Raw genomic sequence first — 24,632 nt, 5'->3', positions numbered from 1 at the left:
GGGACTATAGCACAGGGGGAAAGGGTTAAATACCTCCTTCCTACACTCCACAATTCTGCTCCGTCCCCTTGCAGTTTGTATATAACTTCAGAAAACAAGCAAACCCAAAAACCCTGCCATGCAGGGCCAAACTACTATTTAATGTGTAGTTTGACCCTTAAACTGAAGTGAGGAAGGAGGGAAGACAGGAGAGAAGTGATTTTAGCAGAGGCTTTCCACATTGACTGAGAAAGGGAAGGGCAGCCCTAATGCCAGCAAGGAGGGGATTAGGTTACCCCCGAGGAGAAGCAACTACAGCAAAGTTTTTGTTCTCCTCTTTGCAGAGAGGAAAGGGTGGATTTTGAGGATGCTGAGGGGGTAGCAGAAGGGACTTGGCAGTGGCTTGACTATTGGGTGCTAAAACAAGTCGCGATGTTCTAAAACATTTCCAAAAAGGGGGTGATGAAGGGAATAACCGTATTTCTCATCTTAGAGAAATACTGTTCAAAATTGAATAGACTTGAGTAGAACGAATAGCTGTTCACCATTTTAATCTGGACCCATTGGTAAGACAGCCAAGAGGATATGTTGGTTAAAGAAAGATACAGATTTAGGTAGGAGGGGAGAGGTCAGAGCTGGAAGAATAGAAGTGGGCACCAGTAGGGTAGCAGAAACCTTCCACTTTTATATAGGGGTTGTGCAAATATGCTTCTTTGATCGAGCTGAGAACTGCAAATGTCACACAGATGTTAAAGCAGAATTAAGTGTTCTGATAAGACTTTGTTCCCCAGGGGTCTCTTTGAAGCCTTTCAGATTTCCTTACAGAAACCAACATCCTTTTGCTTTGCCTTGTTTTAACTTTGATCTTGCACCACGCAGGATTTCTGACAGAATTATTGCAAGAACACACAGATGTGTGCAAAACGAAGTACATCTACGCAGAGGCATTGCTGCACATTTTAAAGCCAAACTTATTTTAAAATTGTTTTGATTCATAAGCAGGATCTGTCAGGCCATTCTCCAGCTACTTGTGCTAACTAATTACCTGCTATCACTCTGGATATATAAGCTTGTAGAATATATTGGCAGCTATTTTTAGCAGGATGCATGTGGGGAAATGCAAGTATAATGGTTACTCGTGTGTGGGAACACACAAATGTGGGAGAGCCAAACTGAAGGCTTTCATGGTATTCTCCATTTCACTCTTTTTTCTTTTGGCTAGGTCTCAGGCTATTCTAGCTCCCATGGGATTCCAGCTATGGCAGGTAGCGTTTATCCAGGCCCAGCCTCTCTCTTGGATCAAACGGATTCCTGGAACCATCGGCCTCAGGAAATAACTATGTGGCAACCCAACATGGAGGTAACTTCTGCACAGATGCTTGGCAAATTGAGAAAACAGGGCAGTTAAGACAATTCTCTTGCTTTCTAGTTAATGTGATGTGCTCTCAGTCTCCCGCTTCGTCCAGACTTCATTACTCCTATATAGCTATTTGGTCTTGGCTTCTTGCCGTAGATTCTGATACTGAAGGCACCTACTAGAAAAGTTACATTTGGAAATTTTCTGTTTCCAAATAGAAGCATTTAGGACTGCTCTTTTGAACTGCTGCCACCTTCTGGTATTGAGTTTTTAAATTATTATTCTGGAAACATACATGTAGACAATGTTATGTTGAAGGCCTGTGTGAAATTGTTAGAAAATATCTGCCATCAGAATGCAATAAACTTGCTGGCCCTTGCTCACGGATATTTCCTTTAGAATATCTATTGATTCTTAGTTGCACTGCAACACTTCCAAACACATTTCCCGGCCGGAAAAATTTCAAAAAACTTCTGTGAAGGAAGAGGTTGCATCAGTGTTACATAACAGGAATGCAGTTGCACTCCATCCTCAGTTAATGAATGTTACCATTGAGAAACCCAATTGTATTCCTTCTTGTTTTTACGCCTCTACTTCAATTCATGTGTCTTGTATTCTCCCTCCCCCGCCACATACATACGTTCCCTCTCTCTCTCTCTCTCTCTGCACACCCTTAACAATTACTTACCTCTTATACTGTACATTTTCCTTGCACTGCTTCATCTCGAAACTCAGAGCTGTCCCATGTTTTATAGAGCAGTTTTGTTTGTGCTGTAGAAAGCATAGGTATACCTATGGCAGACATAACTGTAAGTGTAAGCCACAGACTGGCATCCTTAATATCTACGTAGAATTCATTCACACGTAACACCACTTAGAGTGTTTGTGCTTGTGAACATATATCATTGTTGCTCCATTCTTGGGGAGCAAAGTGCTTAGTGCCTGCCCTGTCATCCTGTGCCCTTTCCCTGCCACTTGCCAGGTGGGCAGAGCAAGGGATAGAATGGGAAGCCCCCGTGCAGCTTGTCAGGCTAAGTCCTGGATGGAGCGTGGCACCATGCATCCCTGGAGCCTGGCAACTCCATAGCTGCATAGCTGACAGGAGGGGCGGGGCTGCTTTCCCAAGAGGCTGCCAGCGAGAAGTGCCGAAGGCTTGGAGCAGCCACATCCTCAGGCGGGTCTGCGTCACCACTTCTATGGTTGCGGTTTGGAAATTGGCGCAAAACTGCAGTTATGGCGATGCCAGGAGTCAAACGTCATACCTCGGCGGCCAAGCCTCAGGTTTCGATGGTGAAGTTTAGAGATAACTGAAGGTTCAATTTTGAGTTTGGCGAGGCAAACCGGAGCCTGTAATCACGGTTTCAGGGGTTCGGGCATACTGGAGTTCCAACCTCAGCCACGTTTAATTCTGCTTTGGCGTTAAATATGAATGCGGCCATATACACTCTAGGGAGCTGTAGCCTAGTTGGGAGTCCTAGGCACATGTAGGTGAGTGTTTGAGGTCACATCCTTGTTGGTCCTATTTTTGCTGAATGAAACACGTGTACAAGTGTATGACGTTCCTTCCATTCCGCTGTGTGCTGCCTATATTTATTTGTTAACCACTACTATATTTATTTATGGTTTTATGATTCAAACAATCATCCCTATACTTTGGGAAGTCCTGAATCGTGATAATCTTTAGAACTTTTTGTCGAACATGTGACACATTGTGAGTCTTCTCCCTTGTTGTTGCACAGAAGACATTTAATTGAGGGAGAGGTAGTTAAGTGCCCTCTACTCAAAGGCCTTTGCCCTTTCCCCTTCTCTCATTGCCTGATCTCCAGTTGTGGGCAGCTGCAGAATGAACAACTTGCACTTTATTCATAACTGCTTTGCAGCTGTGTCCATTGCAGTGATTAATTTACCAGCTCAAAACTTTCTTTGCCCTTCCTCTGGTTTTTCAACAACAACAACAAAAGAGAGCATCTTAGAATTCAAGGTCCATATGGGTTTGTGAGGAAATAAGGTTTGTGATGAAACCAGCCCTCGAGGTGCTTTTGAACAGCATTGCTTGTCTGTGGCAGCTGTGAATGAACTGGTTAACTGCCCTGGAGACTAGTCTAGAGGAATGCAAGTTGGAACCAGCACTGCAGCAAGAGCAGCTGGAGCCAGATGATGATCTTCCCCAGTTAGATGGCTCTGCTGCCCTCTGCTGGAGGGAAAGGGAGCCTTATGTTGGTGTCACTCCATTCTGTTTCAGTCACAAAGCACTTTGCATCTCCCTTCCTTCCTTCTGCAGACGAGCCCTTAGCTTACCTTTTCTGAATGGCTCCTACAATTGTTCTCCCTTTGTCACTGTACTGTATTATGCAATCAGCTTAAAAAACATTATTCTCACTAGTCATGTCATAGATTTGCAAGCATACCACAAAACGCAGGGTAAGCAAATCATTCCTCAGTAGTTTCTGCAATCCAAGGGTTCAGTGTTTTTTGAATCCAAGGAATCAACAAACGTTGAAGTGAAATACTGCTTCCTTTATCCTCATCGTTCTCTTGCCCCAACTGATTTGAGATCCAAGATCCCGGCTTTATTTTATTTTAACTAGCTCCTGTGGGTACATTCAGGGCTGTTTGGCTTTACAGATACTCACAGCTTCAGTACAGTAAACAGTATCTTCCTGAATATCCAAGCAGCTGCAACGTGAGTTAGATTTTTGAAATTTGACGGTTTTTAACCTCAGTTAACCTCCTGGATTCTGTTAATGACTAAGATTTGGTTCATGCATGAGGCCTAAAAAGAGCTTCCAAGTATCAGAAACCTCGGACAGGATCAGGCGTGGAGCCTGACTGCCAGCGGCCTGTATGCGGCCGCGGCCCCTCTCACCCTGCCCCCCGCGTCTGATGTCAGATGCAGGGGGTGTGGTCTGGCTCCCGAATGGAGATGCGCAGCTCTATTCGGGAGTTGGAGCCTGGCTGGCACTGCGTTCACAGCGCTGGCCATTTGACTCCCAAAGGGGCCACTTGGGAGCTAAACCAGCATCCCCACATCTGACATCAGATGCGGTGTGTGTGTGTGTGTGTGTGTTGGGGCTGTGAGGCGCAGCCCCTAATTGGGCGCAGCCTGGGTTCTTTGAACCCATTCGCCCAATGGTGGCTCCGCGCCTGGACAGGATGTAAGCGCTGTTGGTCCTGATAGTTGCTGTGTTCAGCTGCAGCCTTCTCTCCATGCTGCTGCCTGCCCACCTGCCTCTCTTCTTGCCCACCCTCTGGCAATACAGTCTTGGGGATTCTTGATCTCCAGAAGAGAACAAAAAATATCTGAACAGTGTAGCACTGTCCTTGTTGCTCTTGAGTGCTATAAGAACAGCACTTGAAGGGGTGACTGCATGGATGACAGCACTGGAGCAGAGACCGCTTTGAAACAGGGCTTTCTAGAGGATGCAGCACTTGTCAGAACCAACAGTCAGCTGGGGTCATCTGACTCTACACTGCCACAGGTGAAATGCCTCCATATGTCTCTTGGATTGGTTTTTCGATTCTGCCATCCTTGCAGCAGTTTTTTCCAACTCCTTGTTAGCTCAAATAGATTCTCACTGATGGATGGAAAATGTTTTGTGGCATTTTTCTGCAACAAAATCTATGCTTTTGATTTATCCTTACACCAACCAGAAAGTAAGTCTAGGCTGAGAGATGGTGACTTGCCAAAAACGACTCAACCAGTTGTATGGCTCAACTGAGATTTGAACCCAGAACTCCCCCATTTCTAAACCGAATATGTTGCTTTGCACCCTATTTGTTTGATGAGTTCATTGTTACAAATTTCTGTGGAGCCCCTTTCCCGAAAGAGGTTCCACGAGGGTTGCATAAAATAAAAATCTAACAAAAAATAACAGGGTTTCTTCCCTCCTCTCTTAGGATTCGGGCAGTTTGGATATGCGAGGCATGGGGCAGGCGTTACCAACACACCTAATGGAGGAAAGATTGATACGACAGCAACAAGAAATGGAGGAAGACCAGCGTTGGTTGGAAAAAGAAGAGAGATTCCTGGTAATACATTTCATTTGCCTCTGTAGTTGGTTTATAGAATTGTCTCCTTTTTGATAGAAGACAGCTGATGCAGACATAGGGCTAATTCAGCTGTTTGTCAGATATACCCTTTGTAAAAGCACAAGCAATTAACAATTCTGATTTCTTGCTTCCATTAATTTGAATAGTGGGGACCCACAGATTCGTGGTGAGGTCTGTGAGCCCCAGATGATATCTAGTGTTCATAAATGTTCCCATAGATGTGGTCCATGTTTCTCTTCTTCAAATGTTTTTCTAGGTGCAAAACACCTAGACCACCTTGTTTCTTGGAAGAGTCTATCACCCAAAGAATCCTTTTGCCCCCCGCTCCCCCCCCCTTGTTATATTGTATGTGACACACCTTAGGTTTTTCTTTTCTTTTCCCCAGAAGAAAGGCAAGATATAAATTTTAAAAATAAAATTGTGTACTTGTGCCAGGGCATTTGACTTTGAAACACATTTCATGAATTTCAGCAGCAGATTACCAAGCGGTATAGAGGACTGTTGTTTGGGAACAGGAAAAAAGAGCTCAGCATTTTTGGATCATGACCACAGATTCTGAAATGTGATAGTAGTATGTTCAAGATCTCAGAAAACAGCCATCTCTATAGAAAAATCCAGAACTGATATATGTTGTCCCCAAGGCTCGCAGTTTTTGAGTAATTTCCATGACTTTTGAAGTGCTGTGTTCAAGTGTTGTTTTTGTCAGTTTAAGACAATATGTGCCATATGTGTACTGCAATGAGCTTTACACCAAGGGTTATCAAGTGAGATTCACATGTGTACATTTGATTTCAGATGACCTAATACACCGATTATAGACTGCATATTTCTTTTCCACATAAACCTTATAATATTGAGAGAGATTACTTCCTAGGCAAATGAAGTCCAAATATGGAGCCTTTCATATTGTCAGTACTGGATTCCGCACTGCCATTTACAATTGTTGCCATTTCTCCTCCTCCTAGTCTTCATGATTGATCTGCATAAAGAAAGTGGCTGAATAAAAGACACTGTTCACTATGTCTGGATGTTTCCTGCAACACCCATAAATGTCCTTTGTGTTGTGCAGTGCTCTTCAGCCTCAGAGATTGAGCAAATCTAATTGCTCAGGAAGACCCAGAGGAAGGGTACTAGGCTGGCCCAACAGGCCCTTATTGAGGGCTATTTCATGGCACCAGGTGCACAAAGCTCCGTGCACTCACCAGGGAGCTCCAGCCAGTCCTAGCTTTCTGATGAGCGTACTTACATGGTACACATGGTTATAAACATATTTTGGTTGCAGTTGTGTATTACAGGAGTTCTCAAATTTGGGTCCCCAGATGTTGTTGGACTTCCATTGGACTACAGTTCCCATCATCCTCTGGGATAAAGGGAATTGTAATCAAACATGAGGGGACCCAAGTCTGAGAGTCCCTGGCCTTTTATATTTTTACATTTTTCACTTAAATGCTAGAGTGCTGGACTAGGACCGGGGAGACCCGAGTTCAAATCTCCATTCAGCCATGATACTTGCTGGGTGACTCTGGGCCAGTCACGTCTCTCTCAGCCTAACCTGCTTCACAGGGTTGTTGTGAGGAGAAACTTAAGTATGTAGTACACCGCTCTGGGCTCCTTGGAGAAAGAGCAGGATATAAAATATAAAAAATAAAATAATAAATAATAATTTTAGATCTACACCTGAAAACCGTCATATGTGAAATTACCACATGGGTGAGCCCCACTGCAGCTCTTTTTTTATTAGTAGCATCTGGTAGCATCTGATGAGACCTTGACGTGTTCTGTCCAGCCTGTCCACTTGGAAGGTGAAGAGCACCTTAACTCTCCTCAATAAGGAGAGTTACAATAACCTTGTAAAGGAGGCCGTGATTATGTCACAAATATAACAAGGAGGGCTGATGTATGGGGTGGAATTCAAACTAGGCTCTTACAGCTCACATACTTGGCCACTGGGCTGAGCTGAGGATCCCCCCTCCCTGGAAACCTGGGATACTTGAAGTAAGTTTTATACTGTTGAGAAACCAGATGTTTCCAGCTAATAAAATTGTACAGAACCCCATTTTGTGCTGTGTTGTGTATCTGAGACATAATGGGAATGGCCTGCTGTTCAATTTACTTGTTGCATTGTTTTGACTCTTGGTTTTATTTCCTATCCCTTTTGTGAAACACAGTCCTTTCCGTGTTTCCCTACTGCAAGGTGGGTGGGGTACAATTGGATGCAGGGGAGCTTACAGGACTAAATGTGCTAATCATTGCAAGATCCTGTCTGTGTGCATGTGCACACACACGCACACACACATGCACGCACGTTTTCCTCTGTAGAAAAGTAGGTGGTTAGATGTGTACAGCTAGCAAATGTTACGACTGCAGTTTCATCTGTGGTTTTATGGATTGTAATCTGAAATCTGATTTCCTTACTAAAACAAAAATAACAAAGACAAATAACAAAAGTTTAAGCTTTTCCCAACTATTGAAAAGTGAGGATAATCAACAGGGAGTAAATAGGAGACACCCCTACTGTGAGAGTGAATCAGTCTGTAAAACTGGCATTGCATTTTTCTCAGCCTCCTCTCTTTGCTTTCAGGACACAGTTGTCTGTGGGTTGGAGGCATGTTTCTAATTATAAATGGGCTCAAAAAGGTGAACAGAGAACATCACTTAAAGTTGACATATGGCACATTAAACAGAATCAATAAGTGATTTTTTTAGAATGCACTGCACATGTAATGACCAATATTACAACTTAGTTTCAAAACATAGGATGCTGCCTTATACTGAGTCAGAGCATAGGTCCATCTAGCTCAGTATTGTCTACACAAGACTGGCAGCAGCTTCTCCAAGGTTGCAGACAGGAGTCTCTCTCAGCGCTATCTTGGAGATGCCAGGGAGGGAACTTGAAACCTTCTGCTCTTCCCAGAGCGGCTTCATCCCCTGAGGGGAATATCTTGCAGTGCTCACACATCAAGTCTCCCATTCAGATGCAACCAGGGCAGACCCTGCTTAGCTATGGGGACAAGTCATGTTTGCTACCACAAGACCAGCTCTTCTAAAACAACTACCCCTAGATAAAATAATGGAGAACATGTTGATGACACAAAGCGATGACTCTGGAAGATTCATCGTTTGTTTTAAAATGCCTCACTGAGGGAGGGCGGGATGTCTCCATGTTTGAAGGAGGCAATTGTGAGACCTTCCCTTAAGAAGCCTGCCCTCGAGCCCTCGGTGATGGATAATTATAGGCCAGTCTCCAACCTCCCTTGGCTGGGCAAGGTTTGAGACGATGGTGGCTGATCAAGTCCAGGCAGTTCTGGAGTTTACTGATTATCTAGATCCATTTCAAACTGCTCTCTGAAAAAGGAGCTATTGTATGGTGTCCCTCAGGGCCCTATCCTATCTCCACTGCTTCTTCACATCTACATGAAAGTGCTGGGTGAGATAATCAGGAGATTTGGAGCAGGGTGTTATTCTGATGACACCCTGAGAGCTGGTCTTGTGGTAGCAAACATGACTTGTCCCCTTAGCTAAGAGGGGTCCACCCTGGTTGCAAATGAATGGGAAACTAGAAGTTTGAGCATTGTAAGATATTCCCCTCAGGGGATGGAGCCACTCTGGGAAGAGCATCTAGGTTCCAAGTTCCCTCCCTGGCTTCTCCAAGATAGGGCTGAGAGAGATTCCTGCCCGCAACCTCGGAGAAGCCACTGCCAGTCTGTGAAGACGATACAGAGCTAGATAGACCAATAGTCTGACTCAGTATATGGCAGTTCCCTATGTTCTTCATGACATCTTCATCAGGAAATGGCATAACTCGCCTAAATGCCTGCCTACAGGCAGTAATGGACTGGGTGAGGGATAATAAATTGAAGCTGAATCCAAGCAAGATGGAGGCATGGTAAGGGGTCATACTTTGAGGGATGCAATAGACCTTCCTGTTCTGGATGCGGTTGCACCCCCTCAGGTACTTCTCGGAGTGCTTCTGGACCCAGGCCTCACTCTGGTTTCTCAGGTTGAGACTATGGCCAGGAACACTTTCTATCAACTTTGGTTGATATGACAGCTGCATCCGTTCCTTGAAGATAATGACCTCAGAGCTGCAGCGCACAATCTGGGAACCTCTAAGCTTGATTACTGCAATGCACTCTACATGGGGCTGCCTTTGTATGTTGTTCAGAAACTTCAGTTGGTCTAAAATGCAGTGGCTAGGTTGGTCTCCAGGTTTCTTGGAGAAATCATATTATGCCTGTTTTAAAGCAATTGCATTGGCTACCAATAGGTTTCCAGGCAAAATACAAAGTGCTGGTAATTGCCTTTAAAGCCCCAAATGGCTTAGGACTGAGTTAGCTGGGAGAGGGCCACCTTCTGCATGATCCCCACCGCACATTAAGATCATCGAGAGAGGTCCGTCTCCATATGCTGCCAGCCCGTTGGTGACTCAGGAGAGGGCCTTCTCTGTAGTTGCGCCTGAGCTGTGGAATACACTCCCTATAGACGTTTGTGCTTTAACATCTTTACCGGCCTTCAAAGGAGTCCTTAAGACACTTTTTTTTAAAGCCTGACTTTTAGTAATCATTAAATGTTTAAAATTGTTTAAAATTGCTGTTTTAACAGCTTGTCTTTATTGTGTTTGTTTTTGTGAACTGCCTAGAGTCTTTGGAGTCAGGTGGTCTGTAAATTAAATAAATATATAAATAATGAAAATAGAACATTGTTTTAAAATAACATACAAACATCAACAACAGATAACATTGCACCTTATCAGAAACATCGGAACCAGATAAAATTAATCAGTTCAGGTCCAAGATCTGCTGAAATTTAAAATCTTAACTCAGCAACAAAGTGCTTTTCTGGACTCTAAAAGCATCACAGTTGAGAAGGTAACATATGGATGGAGTTATTGTTGGATAGCTGAATGATATGGTTCTTTCTCAATCAGCTTTCTAGTTCCTTGGGTCAAGGTTCTCACCTGTTGCTCATATGGAAATGAATTGCTTCATTGGTCCCACCGTCTTGAAAGACCTCTTCTTTCATCCAAATGTTACTGGAGCAGACCTTTACGCAGCAGAACAGGGGTCCAGATGGCCAGCCTCTAGAAGCCGAGGATTGAACCCAGCACCTTCTGCATGCAAAACTTGTGCTCTTCTACTGAGCTTCACCCTCCTCTCCTTCATTACTGATAACAGGACACAGACACACCCTTGTGCATATGTGATAATACCTCAATTGTTCTGTATAATATATAAGAACAGCCCTGCTAGATCAGGCTCAAAGCCCATCTAGTCCAGCATCCTGTTTCACACAGTGGCCCACCAGATGCCTCTGGGGAGCCCACAGGCAAGAGGTATGTGCGTGCCCTCTCTCCTGCTGTGGCTCCCCTGCAACTGGTATTGAGAGGCATCATGCCTCTGAGGCTGGAGAGGGCCCACAGCCACCAGACTAGTAGCCATTGATAGACCTGTGTTTCAGAGTGCTTTTCCTTTAGAAGTGCAGGCAGACATTTCTCCAAGGACACCTGACCCCAAAGTCACCAATTTTCCCTCTTCCTTAAACAGCAAGTACAAAGAATTATGACAGCACCTGGATTTAATGGAGCATTTGGACTTTCAGCACATGTCCTTCATTCCACAGCTAGAACTGACAAGACACACACAATGTCAGGTTAATTCAAACAATGCCACAGGAGCTGCTCATGCCCTGTCAAAAACTCATCAGCAGATGCCAACTCAAAGTGGTTCTTATGTTGCTCTGCTAGTCAGAACTCTCCCCATAACTAGAAGTGCTGGGATAGGTGCTTCTGGGATGGCCCCACATCTGAGCTTGGATTGGTTTCCACCTTAGGTGACAGAGCCAAGGAATACATCTCGTCCCAGAATGTTGGGTTGAAATGAAGCAAGTGTGATCAAGGTTGAAATGCTCCCAAAGCTCGCCACCTTCACTGAACCATTGATGTAGCAAGGGGAGAGGAGGAGGGAGCTAACTGGATCGTGGAAGGCTAAAGCTATGAACAATAATGCCCATTGTAAGCCCACTTGGGAGCCATGATAATGAAGACTGCCTCATGTAGTGGTGGTTAGGAATGTGCACAGAACCAGGCGTGGATGGTTCAAAGGCGGGGGCATGTGCATCTTTAAGGGCGGGGGAGGGTGCATTTCCCCCTCCTGCCGCATTTCCCCCGGCGGCACTCTGTTTTATTAAAGCCCCTCGGAATGGCAGTGTATCTCCCTGTTGCTGTGTCTCCCGGATGTATCAGACGCGTGTGCTGGGCACGAGCTTGCGCACGTTGCAGGCGGGAGTGATATGCTTGCATCCAATACTTCCAGGAGATGGGGTGGCAGAGAGGTGCACTGCCACCCCGAGGGGCTTTAACAAAATGGAGCGCCGGTGGGGGAAATGCGGCAGGAGGGGTAAGTGCACCCTCCCCCACCCTTAAAGATGCACCCCCTGCCATCAAACCAGCGGAACCGTCCACTGATCAGACTGGTTCGGAGGCCCATAAAGGGCCTCTGAACCAGTTCCGTGCACATCTCTAGTGGAGGGCTCTCCTTGCTGGAGGTTTTCAGTGACTGCATCGATGTTGTAGCAGTTGCCTGCACTGAGCGGAGGCTTAGACTGCAAGGCTTTCAAGGTCCTTTCCAAATCAACACTCTGTGAGTCTGAGACTTCAAGGTCAGGAGACTTTCTGCAAGCAACGAAGGAACATTCTGAATTCCAAATTTAACAGGCTTCTGAGTAGTGTTATGATGTGACCTATAATTCTGTTTCTAAAACGGGGTGTGTGTCTGTGTGTAATATATACTGTAGTTGTAGTAACGACAGTTACTCTGAGTAACCTGATGAGGAACTCTTAATTTTCTTAAAGCTTTATTATTTTTTATTTATTATATTTGTACACAGCCCCAAACTTATGTGTCTGGGTGGTTGACAACATAAAACAAATTTAAAGCAATAATTAAAAACATTAAAACAATTTAAAACTGCAGTTGTAGTTAAAAGCTTGGGTGAATAAATGCATCTTTAAAAACCTTTTTAAAGCTGTCAGAGATGGGGAAGCTCTTATTTCAGCAGGGAGCGCATTCCAAAGTCTTGGTGTGGCAACAGAGAAGGTCCATTCCTGAGTAACCACCAGACAAGCCAGTGGCAACTGCAGACGGACCTCTCCAGATGATCTCAATGGGTGGTGGGGCTCATAGTGAAGGAGACGGTCTCTTAAATACCCTGGACCTAAGCGTTAACAGTTGGCTCTGATATTTTGATTGCTAGTTTGGATCCATTTCTGTTATTGTTTTCTGTCAATAAAATATTGATTGATGTGCACATGTTCAGCATGCACAGATACTCTGTTCAGCAAACTTGTTGGTATGTTTGGCAGCAGCAAAAGCATTAGGGACTTGACAGCTTCTCCCTGTCCCCTTTGTAAGAGAGGGAATAACTGGCATAGCGTGTTATCTCTTAATTATTATTTTTTAGATTCTCATAGGGGAGACGTTACAAAACATTCCCACATATATGCAGTTTAGTATTTCCTCTAGATACAGTAAGAAAACAGCAACAGCAGCAGGGAAATTGATGGAACTTCGTTCTAAAATTAGATTTTCATTTTAGGATTAAGAAAAGAACTGGGCCAAGATGCTATAGCTTTTGCTTTGTGCATTTTTCCCCACTGAATTAATTAAAAAGAAGAAGACGACATGGAATGCAGTAGAGCTTTCCAGTTCATCTTTGAGGGGAGGGGTGGTATAGCAGCAGTGATATCGTTTACATTCCCAAAGAGTTCAGCTGAGAACAACTGTGCACATTTCACTTCTGTGGCATTTACTCAGAGTTGGTTGCTGTCAGTCACTACAGCGCATGAGTGGTAGGCTACCATCACCTCCTGCTAGGGAGAATCCCTCTTATCTTGAGTGAATTGTTGGGTTGCCCAGAAGAAAAGCTTGAGGGTACCTGGAGGATGGTGGATAGAGAAATGTTTGGTGATCTTTGCAGACATTGCAACTCCTCCACAATCAAGAGAACCCTTCCAGGGGCCAAGTCTGAGACAAGTTAAGTGTGGTGTAAGGACAAAGTTCTGGGCAATTCGAGGAGAAGTGAAGAAGGCAGCACAAGCGAAAGATAGGAGTTCCAGATGGAGTTGTAAAGAACAGCCTGCCAGCACCCTTATCCTGCTTCCTTTTATGGGGCTACTGGAGCCAAAGTACAGGACAGAAAATCCCAAACGGCCAGAGGTCAACATGCATTAGCAGGCAGGATGGAGATGAGAAGCTTTCTGACTCACTCTTTAAGTGCCATATAAATATTTAAAGAAGTGAACTGCTGGATTGAGGCTTATAGCATTCACAAATCCCACCTGATCTTACCAAAATAGTTGGAAATCTTTCAGTGAATATACCATGTGGAAGTTCTCCCAAAATGGTTGGGGGAGGCTTTGAGAACTTTTGTTGAAAGTGGTATATTAAATTCACCCCTTGAATTTAAACTTGGAACCATTGGTTACTCACTGTGACATTTTTAAATGACTTTTTGTGTGGATAAAATTCATCGCATATGGGCTGAGCTAGATTCCACGGTTATTGCAGAGTCTACTGTGGAGGTGTCCAGCAACTCCTCTTATGGGACTAGATTGGATCATTTTCAGTTTGTGACTCCTAAGAACATAAGAACAGCCCTGCTGGATCAGGCCCAAGGCCCATCTAGTCCAGCATCCTGTTTCACACAGTGGCCCACCAGATGCCGCTGGAAGCCTAGAAGGCAGGAGCTGAGGGCATGCCCTCTCTCCTGCTGTTACTCCCCAGCAACTGGTACTCAGAGGCATCCTGAGGAAGTGGACAAACTGCTTTGGGCTGTGCGCCCTACAACCTGTTCTCTTGACCCTTGCCCAACTTGGCTTATCTCATCTGATAATCATATTATCAGAGAGGGTCTGGTAAATACTATAAATGCTTCTCTGAGGGAGGGCAGGATGCCTCCTTGTCTTAAGGAGGCTATTATTAGACCACTTGTGAAGAAACCTGCACTGGATCCCTTGGAGTTAGCCAGTTACAGGCCAGTTTCTAACCTTCCATGGTTGGGCAAGGTGATTGAGCGGATAATGGCTTCTCGGCTCCAGGCAGTTTTGGATGATGCAGATTATCTACACCCATTTCAAACTGGTTTCTGTGAGGGCTGTGGTGCTGAGACCTCCTTGGTCGGTCTGATGGATGATTTCCAATTGGCTATTGACAGAGGGGGTGTGACTCTGCTGATCCTCTTGGATCTCTCTTTGGCTTTCGATACCATCAACCATGGTATCCTTCTGGACTGGACTGCCTGAGGGAGGTGGAATTGGGTGGAACTGTTTTACAGTGGTTCCGCTCCTACCTCTCTGGTAGATTCCAGATGGTGTTTCTTGGAGACTGTTGCTCTGCAAAGCGAGAACTGAAGTATGAAGTTCCACAAGGCTCCATACTGTCTCCAATGCTCTTTAACATCTACATGAAACCTCTGGGAGAGATCATCAGGAGGTTTGGTGCTAGGTGTTATCAATATGCTGATGACACCCAGATTTACTTCTCCATGTTGACCTCATCAGGAAATGGCATATCTTCCCTAAATGCTTACTTGGAGATGGTAATGGGATGGATGAAGGATAACAAACTGAAGTTAGAGCCAAGTAAGATGGAAGTACTGACTGTGGGTGGTCAGGACCTGAAAGATGATTTAGATCTGCCTGTTCTGGATGGGGTTACAGTCCCCCTGAAAGATCAAGTACATAGCTTGGGAGTGCTCCTGGACCCAAAGCTCTCCCTGGTTTCTCAGGTTGAGGCAGTGGCCAGGAGCGCTTTTTATCAGCTTAGGTTGATACATCAGCTATGTCCATTTCTAGAGGTGAATGACCTTAAAACAATGCTACATATGTTGGTAACTTCCAGACTTGACTGCTGTAATGTGCTCTACGTGGGGTTGCCTTTGTACATAGTCCGGAAACTACAATTGGTACAGAATGCGGCAGCCAGATTCGTCTCTGGGACAACATGAAGGGACCATATAACACCAGTTTTGAGGGAACTGCACTGGTTGCCAATATGTTTCCAGGTGAAATACAAAGTGCTGGTTATTACCTATAAAGCCCTTAATGGCTTGGGACCAGGTTATTTGAGAGAGCGCCTCCTATGCCATGAACCCTTCCGCCTTCTACGATCTTCTGGAGAGGTCTGGTTATGGTTGCCACCAGCTCGTCTGGTGTCGACTCAGGACTGGGCTTTCTCTGTGGCTGCCCCAGGGTTTTGGAATATGCTCCCTGCTAAAATGAGAGCATTTCCTTCTCTGTTTGTTTTCAGGAAGACCCTGAAGACTTCCCTGTTCTCACAAGCTTTTAATTAGAATTTTAATACTTTTAATCATTTGTTTCATATTGTTTTTATTGTGTTTTATGTATTTTAACCTGTGATTTTAATGTTGGGGTTTGTACCTGTTTACATACATACCAGGTGGTATTAAAAATATGATTAAATAAATAAATGATATATACATGTGGTGGTGGTGGTAGTAGTAGTACCTGGTGACTGCCTGCATAGGTTTGTATTTGAGATGAATGGAAAACGGCCCCTGAAATTGTGCTAGTATGTGCCATGTAAGGCGGGGGTGGGTGGGTGATGAAAGCACTTGAAAACTTGTGAGCAGCTGGTGGGGCTCTCCTTAGAATGTCTTGCCTGTCTCTCATGGACATGAATGCTAAAAGAGGGTCTCCTAAAACCATTTGGCAGTATTTTGCTATTCTAAAAATAGTCCCTGAAAACAGGTTCAACAGATCCTTTTGCTTGAAAAGATCAAATTATGCATGTACATCAGTGCAGAATAAAGTGAGAGAGTTTTTGTTGTCCTTTTTAAGGGCAGGACTGTTATAAGAAAGAAAATTGCCCCACAGCAAAACACTTCAAATAAATAGGAAGTCTGTCCTAGCAAGTGTCTGGGTTTGTGAATTAACAGTGGGAATTTAATTTTTGACCAGAGAGTACCTGATTAAGCGTTTTTTTCTAATCTGCCTTGAGTATATGGAATAGACCTTCTCAAGCAGCACTACAGTACTAGCTGGGCTGGGCACAGAGCATCTCCGCCTCTGCTGTCCTGGCCGTCCCACTTCTCCCCCCCTCCCCGTTTCTCCCCCCTCCCCGGCTGCCCCGCTTCTCCCACCCGCCTGCAGTTTCTGGATGGTGGGTGGGCCAGAAAGCCAGCCCGCCATCTCCTCTCACCTGCCTGCTAATTCCTGGCGGCCAGGCTGGCCGGCCACCACTGCCTGCTGCTCCTAGCAGCCAGGCTGGCCTGCCACCGCCTGCTCCTGCTTTTCTCCCTGTCCCCGCTGCTAATCGGCCGCTGCTCGCGAACTCTCGTGAGAGCTGCCACGCGTGGGATTAGCGACAGGTACACCTAGGAGAAAGCAATATACAGATTGATGTATCTCCTGGGAGCAGTTTGGTGGTCAGCTGCACCTGTCATTCCTTCCCCAAGATGTTTTCAGGTGCTCACCAATATACCTTCTCCCCCACCTATGGCTGATGTACCTGTCCTAGCTTTTTAAAGTGGGATGTGGCAAACAGCCCCATTCTCTTAAGCACCAGGAGGAGATAATTCATTGAAAAAATGCTCCTGCACATCATCTCGCTATGCTTTACATTGAGTATTCCATTCACGGTAAGGGAAGGAGAGTCCATCGTGACATGAGGCAGACTCTCTTATCACTATGCCTCCTTGTTCCTAGCTTCATTCCTGCACATTCCAGTTTGCAAACTCCTCCCTCTCCCCGTGCCAGAGCAGTGCTTCAGTGACCTCCTCTTGAGGCTTTTAAACAGAGGTTGCAAAGCCATCTGTTGGGGTGCTCGGTTTCCTGCACTGAGCAGAGGGCTGAAGATTCCAAGCTCCCTTCCAACTCCTATGAGAGAGTGCACACATTTTTATTATACTGCTGATTCCTTGAAGGAGCAGAGCAGGGAGGGCTGGACTTGTCACTGAGAGCTTGAAAAGTCTTGAGCAGTCTCCTGGGAAAAAGAGATATCAGAGGGGAGGGAGGCAGAGGAGAAGGGGCAAATCCTTGCCAAATTATCTGTAAGATTGGCCTTGCATATTCCTTCCTCTCCCCTTCATTCGCTTGAAGATGTATTCCCCTGGACATGGGGAAACTAGGTTAAATATCCCTATAGCAGTTTTTCATAGTAAGTACCTCACTCTAGTACTGTTCAGATGTATGGGAGCCCAGTCACTTTCCAATGCTCAGGCAGGACTGAATGCCCTCTAAGGAGTTCGTTCATGGGTTTATTTGTGCTGTATTCTCACAACAACCCTATGAAGTGGGTTAAGCTGAAAGGTGATGGTTTGTCAAGGCTGCTCACTGAGCTTTATATGACAGCAGGGGTTTGAACCTACCCCTGTATCCTCCCCCTCCCCCCAGTCTAAATCTGGCACTCAGTCCCCTATACCACTGACTGTGTGCTTAATAAAGAGTTTGAATGCAGGGAAATAACATGTAACTTTTCAGCCTTTGATTCACAGTGACTGTGAATTGCACTCTACAGGTTAAGGAATTCTCAATTTAGCTCTCTTTTCCTGGACTTTGTATATTACTTTTGTAGTTCAGTATCTTAGTATGAGGATGAGCCTGCCAAAGTTAAGCACTTTGAAATCCTATTGATTTCAGTGAGAGAACTAAGCACATCTTCGGGCTCCCATAGGCACCAGTGGCACTTCAAAGAATTTTGGCTGAATTCTGTTGCCTTTGTCCTATCACAGAGGCACATTCCTGGGAATTCAGTACACAAACACACACATTATTTTGTTTTTGAAATGCAATAGACTCTTTCTTTTCCCTTCTTGGCTTTTGAAGAGAGCAATAAAAACTGAATTTTGTCCATTTCTCCCCCTCCTAGCCAAGGAGCATTTGGTCCAGGCTTTCGTATGGTTTTTCTGCCTCTCTGTGCTTTTAAAGAGCTTTGGTAATTGGCCCCATTTGGGAAGCCTGGAGATGGAGCCAAGTACATTTAAGCCTTCCTCAAGCAGGAAACAGGAATTAATGTGCAGCAGCGTTCCTCATCCTGTGGTTGAAATTTACGCTGTTAGGAAGAAAAGTGCAATAAACGACGGCCGTGGTGCTGCTGCTGCTGCTACCGCTCCTCTGAGAGAATTAAAATGCAGGTTTTCCAATGTTGTGTTGGGGAAATGGTACTATCAATATTTATCTCAAAGCCTTTTCTATGTACAAACAGAAAGTGCGTAGTAGTAGCTAGGAAGAGCAAAGGGGGGGGGGATTAGAATGCTGTTCGAAGGTTCAGCCACTGTTCTTTCAAGTGCATTTTTTTTGGGGACAAAGCAGGGGCTGAGGAGAAGGAATGTAATAGCATCATATTAGTTGAGACGTACTCTTTCTCCCCACTTCTAGCAGTATTTTCTTTGCTTGAAGTAAGGATTTTTATTCCTAGACTATTTGACTTGTAAGTCTTGTAAAACCCAAAATACACGTCTTTTCCTTCCCTTTCTTTAGAAACCTGACGTGAGGCTCTCCAGAGGGAGCATTGATCGAGAAGACGGGAATCTCCAGGGTCCGGTAAGCACATATGCCATCTTTTCATCTGTCAGGCGAGATGTTGTTTAATTAATTTGCCTTGGTGGAAAATGCTGTTAACGTTCCACTGATCATGGGAGATGACTTTTGGTTTGCTAGGGCTTTCAGTCCTCGTTATGCTGTTATGAGAGGTTTCAAGAGGCTCTTGGCTTCTGTGGGAATGGCAGTGACAGGAAAATCTTGTTCACGCGGCACTTTTTGGGACTGGTTCTTTTCATGCAACTATTGGAACAGATGCTTTTTTCCCTCTCCTTGCAAACAAAGCTCTAATGATTTTTAAAGCAACTGTTGTGGTATACCGCCAGGTTGGTGGTTTGGGTAGTTGTTGGTTTTTTAAAATTTATTTTAAGTTGGCTTTGCATCTATCTATATCTCTTGTCAACAGGAAGCAAATGTTTTAAATTAGTGCTACAGATGTTTAAGTAACTGGCGAGTATTCCCCAAAGTAATGTGGATTAAGCACATTCTATTATAAGCAAGCTAACATCAGCTCATGGGTTAGATCCAAAATGTGTTGATTCACTGGCAAAACGCAGCTGTAACCAACATGTAGGTTCACTCTATAAAGCTAACCTAAACAATAAAGACATAAATGTGCCTGGTGATGATGACCTTCTATAGTCTCTCTCCCCCCCCCCGGTCTCTGGTTATTTATTATGTTGGGGGTATTTTAATTCCTTTTTCGCATTACTTTGAGGTGCAGCTGCAAGATCCAAAGGAGCCTTCTCATTAATCGCCTTGGCATTATAGGGGCAAGAGCTTTATTGCTTTCATGGCAGGGATCATGATTTCATAATTGGATAATTGGCTAGAGAAGGCATTGCTCCAGGCACTTGGGATTGGCACTGGAAGCTTTGGGTGTCAACCTAGATTTGCTTAATTGTTGTTTTAGACCCTTCCAGTTTAAATCTTGCTTGTTCCCAAGGAAGACTTCCACTGGTATCATAATGTTAGCAAGCTGTTCAAAATGTCAAAGCGAGGCCTGCCTCACTTCATAGGGCTGCACCAATGGTGGGTGAGGGCCCATGATGGTTGCTCTTGCATCTGTAAAGATGGTAAAAGTTTCTCAGAGATTTGGGGTGGGCAGCTGACAGAGCTGTATTCTAGTATTAGGGATGTGCACGAACTGGCGCTTGGCTGGTTCGGCGGTGTGGGGGGGTTACCTTTAAGGAGCAGAGAGGGTCCTCATCTCTCCCCCTCCACTGCGATTCCCCCACCAGCGCTGACTCAAAAACTGCTGGTGCAGGGTGTCAGCATACCTCCTTGCCACTGATATCAGTGTTGCTGGTCAGTGTTGGACCAGAAGTGGCTAGTGCATGTGCGCACATCATGCACGCACACTGGCCACTTCCAGTCTGATGCTGACAGGGGAGGCAAGGAGGTATGCTGCCGCCCTGCACCAGCAGTTTTTGAGGCAGCGCCGGGGGGGGGCGAAATGCAGTGGGGGCGGGAATGAGCACCGTCCCTGCTCCTTAAAGGTAACCCCACCACCGTGCTGCTCTGAACTCCAGACCGCTAAACCAGTTCTGGAAAGGACCTCTGCACCGGTTCGTGCACATCTCTATCTAGTATAGCTTCTTTTTCAGACCACTGAATGTTCCGGCAGTAGATGCTTCTGTGGCAGGGCCCATCTTTGAGTTTACTGAATCAGGGACTATTGCCTTCATGCCTAGTTTCTGGGCTTTGCAGAGGCATCTCGTTGGCCACTGGGGAAAACAGGATGCTGGATGAGATGGTCCTCTCCATCAAGGCTGCTCTTACATTCTTATCAGTGCTCCTCTTGAAGTGGTGAAATTGCTGCCTGGTCGTCTTTACCTTTGCTTGAACAAAAAGGTGTCGAATGAAGGGGCACTGCTAAAGTAAAAATTGCCTTGTACATGACACTAACTGCAATGTGGGGGAAAATGAGCCTCCTTTTAAAGTATTTATCTTGGGCAATACAGGAATAGAATAGCACCAAAGGCAATGGGGTCAATAATAGTATTTGTTTTTTACACACAAAAGTAAGGGGCATAGTACTTTCATTTTCTCATTCAACACAATAGGGTAAACATCTAGAGCTGGCGTGGTGCAATGGTTAATGTTGGACTAGGACCCAAGGTCAAATCTCGATTCAGCCATGAACCTCACTGGGTGACTCTGGGCCAGTTACTTCTCTCTCAGCCTAACCCACCTCATAGGGTTCTGAGGATTAACACCACCATGTACACTGGGCTGCTTGGAGGAATAGCGGGATATGTGTGTAAATAAATAAATGATGCCCTTGAAGTGCATAGTTCAGCTTTCAAAAAATTATGATGTGGGGTTGGTGTGAAACACTGCAGGGCAATTGACCTCACTAAGGTTGAGGAATATGAGCAGTACAGAGCTGCAGAAGGTTGAAAGCAGCAGCTCATCAGTTTGGCGGTCAATTTGACCCTACCAGTCACCTTAAGTGGCGCAGCAGGGAAAGGCTGGACTAACCAGCAGAAGGTTGCCGGTTCAATCCCCACTGGTACTATATTGGGCAGCAGCAATATAGGAAGATGCTGAAAGGCTTCATCATGCTGCGCGGGAGGAGGCAACGGTACCCCCCCCGCAGTCTACCAAAGAAAACCACAGGGCTCTGTGGGCGCCAGGAGTCGAAATTGACTTGGCGGCACGCTTTACCTTGACCTTGACCCTACCATCCAGGCAGTGTTGTGGAGAAAACAGGAACATGTGCAACAATTACATCCTTATGGGTACAGACATTTAACAATGTCAAAAGCTTTATAGTGTTCCTATTGTTTTGGAACTATGCATGTTACACTCTTGTTCATAATAAACAGAGAAGAGGAATTGTCACAGATCCTGTGGTATAGCAAAGGTACTCCAACAGAGGACTTTCCTCCTTTCCAGAGGATCAGAGTCTTCTGTTTTATGGTGACTACAAGTACTAGCCTGCCTGTAAAGCACACTGCTCTGAGATGGCACCTCTGTCCTTGATCCTGGAGTATTATTTCATAGCCTAACTAGAAGGAAGCCATGTTTTCAATTGAAAATAGACTTTGTCTTCTAAAGTAATGCTCGGTTTCTATTGTTTTTAAATTGCACCTTTGTATCCTATCTAAAGTTTATTTGCAGCTTTTTTACTCAAGCATGTCTGTACTAGTAAGCACAGTTAGGGGAACAGCTTGTGTCAGTGAGGACAGAACTTAATGGGGCATTATTGCCATTCCTTTAGCAGCCTGCTGGGTTCGTTTTTGCATGGGCACATGCTTGAGAGCAGGAGTGTTCTCTGGGTCTAGGACACCAAAAGTTGCAGCTGTTCCCCTGGTGACTGGAAGCAACTTATGATGTCCTGGGAGAACTGGCTAAGGGCAATTGCAGTCCAAGCAAGCAGTGGGACTCTGTTTAGCACTGGGGGCTGCCGCCACTTGTCTCATATTAATGTAGATCATATATAGCTGCAGTCACAACTTTCTTCCTTTGTGGGTCTCATATTTAGTTCCACAAGTAATTGAAATGGGAGGTGACTTGCCCCTGTAAAAAGTGCTTGAGGGTACTAGGGATGTGCATGGAACCAGTTCTGTGCACTCCTGGGAGGTGGGAGTCGTCACACATGCACGCCAGCCACTTCCAGCATTACGCTGACCGGGGTGGCAAGAAGGTACTCAGCCACCCCACGCCAGTGGTTTTGTCACCGGCACCAGCAAGACAAATGCGACAGGGGAAGTAAGGACACCCTCCCCGCACATTAAAGCAACCACCCCCACTCCTCCAAACCGGCTCCAACGCCAGCATTTCAAACCAGTTCGGCGCTCCAGAAAAGGAGCACTGAACCGATTCCATGCACATCCCTAATGGGTACTGGAATGTTATGCTTCTCAATTGTCCAAACTATATGTGATGGTGGCAGCCACATCTGCTAATTCACATCTGCCCTATACTGTATGTGTGTAAAGCAGGGAAAGAGAGGATCTAATTTTGAGATCAAAGGGGGCACGTGAATGAGTGGAAAGAAACTCTCTCAGCTCATCTCCCAGCCTACTAGGGATTTACACGGAACCGGCAGGGGGCCGCTCGAGGTGGAGGGTGGATTGGATACCTTTAAGGGTGGGGGAGGAGGCTCTTACCCCTCCCGCTGCTCTTCCCCCACTGGTGCTGCACTTTAAAAGGTCCAGTGGGGCGGCAGCGTACCGCCCTGTTGCCTCGTCGGACTGGAAGTATCCGACGTGAGCGTGGGTGTACGCACACACACGCCGGGTATTTCCGGTCACTTCTGGTCCAATGAGGCAATGGGGTGGCACGTTGCCGCCCCGCTGGACCATTTTAAAGTGCAGCATTGGCAGGGGAAGAGTGGTGGGAAGGGGAAGAGGACCCTCTCCCGCCCTTAAAGGTATCCTCCCCCCTACCTTCGAACCGGCCGAACCGCCATTCTTTTGAACCTTTTCAGAGACCCATAAAAGGTCCATGCACATCCCTACGGCCTACCTTGATTTTGGCCAGGTGAGGGAGGTTGAGGAGGGGGAGGATGCATCTCCCCTCACCTGCAGTGATCCCTTTGATAAAATCAGACCCCTCCCCAAGCAAAAAGTGGATTCCCATCCCCTCCAATGCTCTCCCGCTTTATTTGTCAATGGGGCAAATATGTAAGCAACCACATGGGTGGTGTCACCATTACAGTAGGCCTAGTTCCCCCCCCCCCGCCCCCTGATGTATATTTTGGTTAAGCGTTTAGAAAAAGTAAGCATGAGAAGCTGTATTTCCAATATCTCTTTATTTCCTACCTCCAGGGTTGCACAACATACGCATCAAAGTTAGCTGTTTAATTTCAATAGAGCAGCTAGCTGGCACATGTCAAATGAGTCAATGTAGTGAATTATTCTGGATTTATCTGTTTGAGCAGATGAGGGTGTGCACATGCTCTGTGGCTTGGCCCCATCTGACAAGGTGAACTTGAAATGCTCTTTCTCTTTGTTAATGGTTCCTGCAGTGTCAGTCAGCTTTTGAAACATCTGAGCAACCCTGCACATTCTTATGTGCTGCTCTGAGAGTTTTAAGATTCTACAGATGCGGAAAATCTGTCATCTGTGCCAGGTTGCTTTCTGTGCAGTATGAGTGCCCCATTCAAATTTCCTTACAGTCTTGCCTGTGTCAGCACTTTTAATCTGCAAAAGAAAACTTTTGCTCAAAAGCAGGCAAGGCTAAACAAATGTTTTCCAAGAACTCAGCAGGCAAGCAGCAGACACAAATATCATATTCGCTGTGCAGTGGTTGAATAGACTTTTATCTGAGTTGACAGAGAGTTGTAGAATTATTCTTGGATTTCCATCCAGTGTAAAGCCTTTTGAAAGTAATAATCAATGACTTATTCTTTGCTCCCTTTGACTATGAAACAGAGCAGTAATTATGATTTAAAAATCTGTTGAACAATAAGGAGAGACCTGAGGCGTGGGCTTTTCAACCTCTTCTCTTGCAGCTCAGTAGCCATGTCTTGTTTTGGAAAAAAGTATATTTGGACTGAAGGCTTAAGTTGCTATAAACATGCCATTTGGACTGAGTAATGGTGGCAGTGACCTAGGATGGATATATTGTACAGATACAGAGGAAAATAGCATGAGATGAAAGCCCCCTTTTTTTTCTTTGTGAACATGATTTATATTGGTAGTTTGTTTTCTGCCTGAAATTTGAGAATGATGGGAGAGG

General features: G+C 45.3%; 1 protein-coding gene across 6 annotated transcripts in view; it reads left to right on the top strand.

Annotated features, from left to right (window-relative positions):
* PTK2 (protein tyrosine kinase 2) overlaps window positions 1-24,632 on the top strand; it is a 358,217-nt gene that overhangs the window by 313,177 nt on the left and 20,408 nt on the right. For all 6 annotated transcript variants that reach the window (XM_053243262.1, XM_053243261.1, XM_053243260.1 and 3 more), the window contains 3 exons: window positions 1,202-1,339; window positions 5,234-5,365; window positions 18,882-18,944. In XM_053243262.1, the coding sequence (XP_053099237.1) occupies window positions 1,202-1,339; window positions 5,234-5,365; window positions 18,882-18,944 (333 nt within the window). The remainder of the gene's footprint in view (window positions 1-1,201; window positions 1,340-5,233; window positions 5,366-18,881; window positions 18,945-24,632) is intronic.

This window comes from Hemicordylus capensis, chromosome 4 (genome assembly GCF_027244095.1).
Source record: "Hemicordylus capensis ecotype Gifberg chromosome 4, rHemCap1.1.pri, whole genome shotgun sequence".
Taxonomy (NCBI): domain Eukaryota; kingdom Metazoa; phylum Chordata; class Lepidosauria; order Squamata; family Cordylidae; genus Hemicordylus; species Hemicordylus capensis.
Note: the sequence above shows the minus strand (reverse complement) of the source record. Positions and strands in the feature narration are given on the sequence as shown.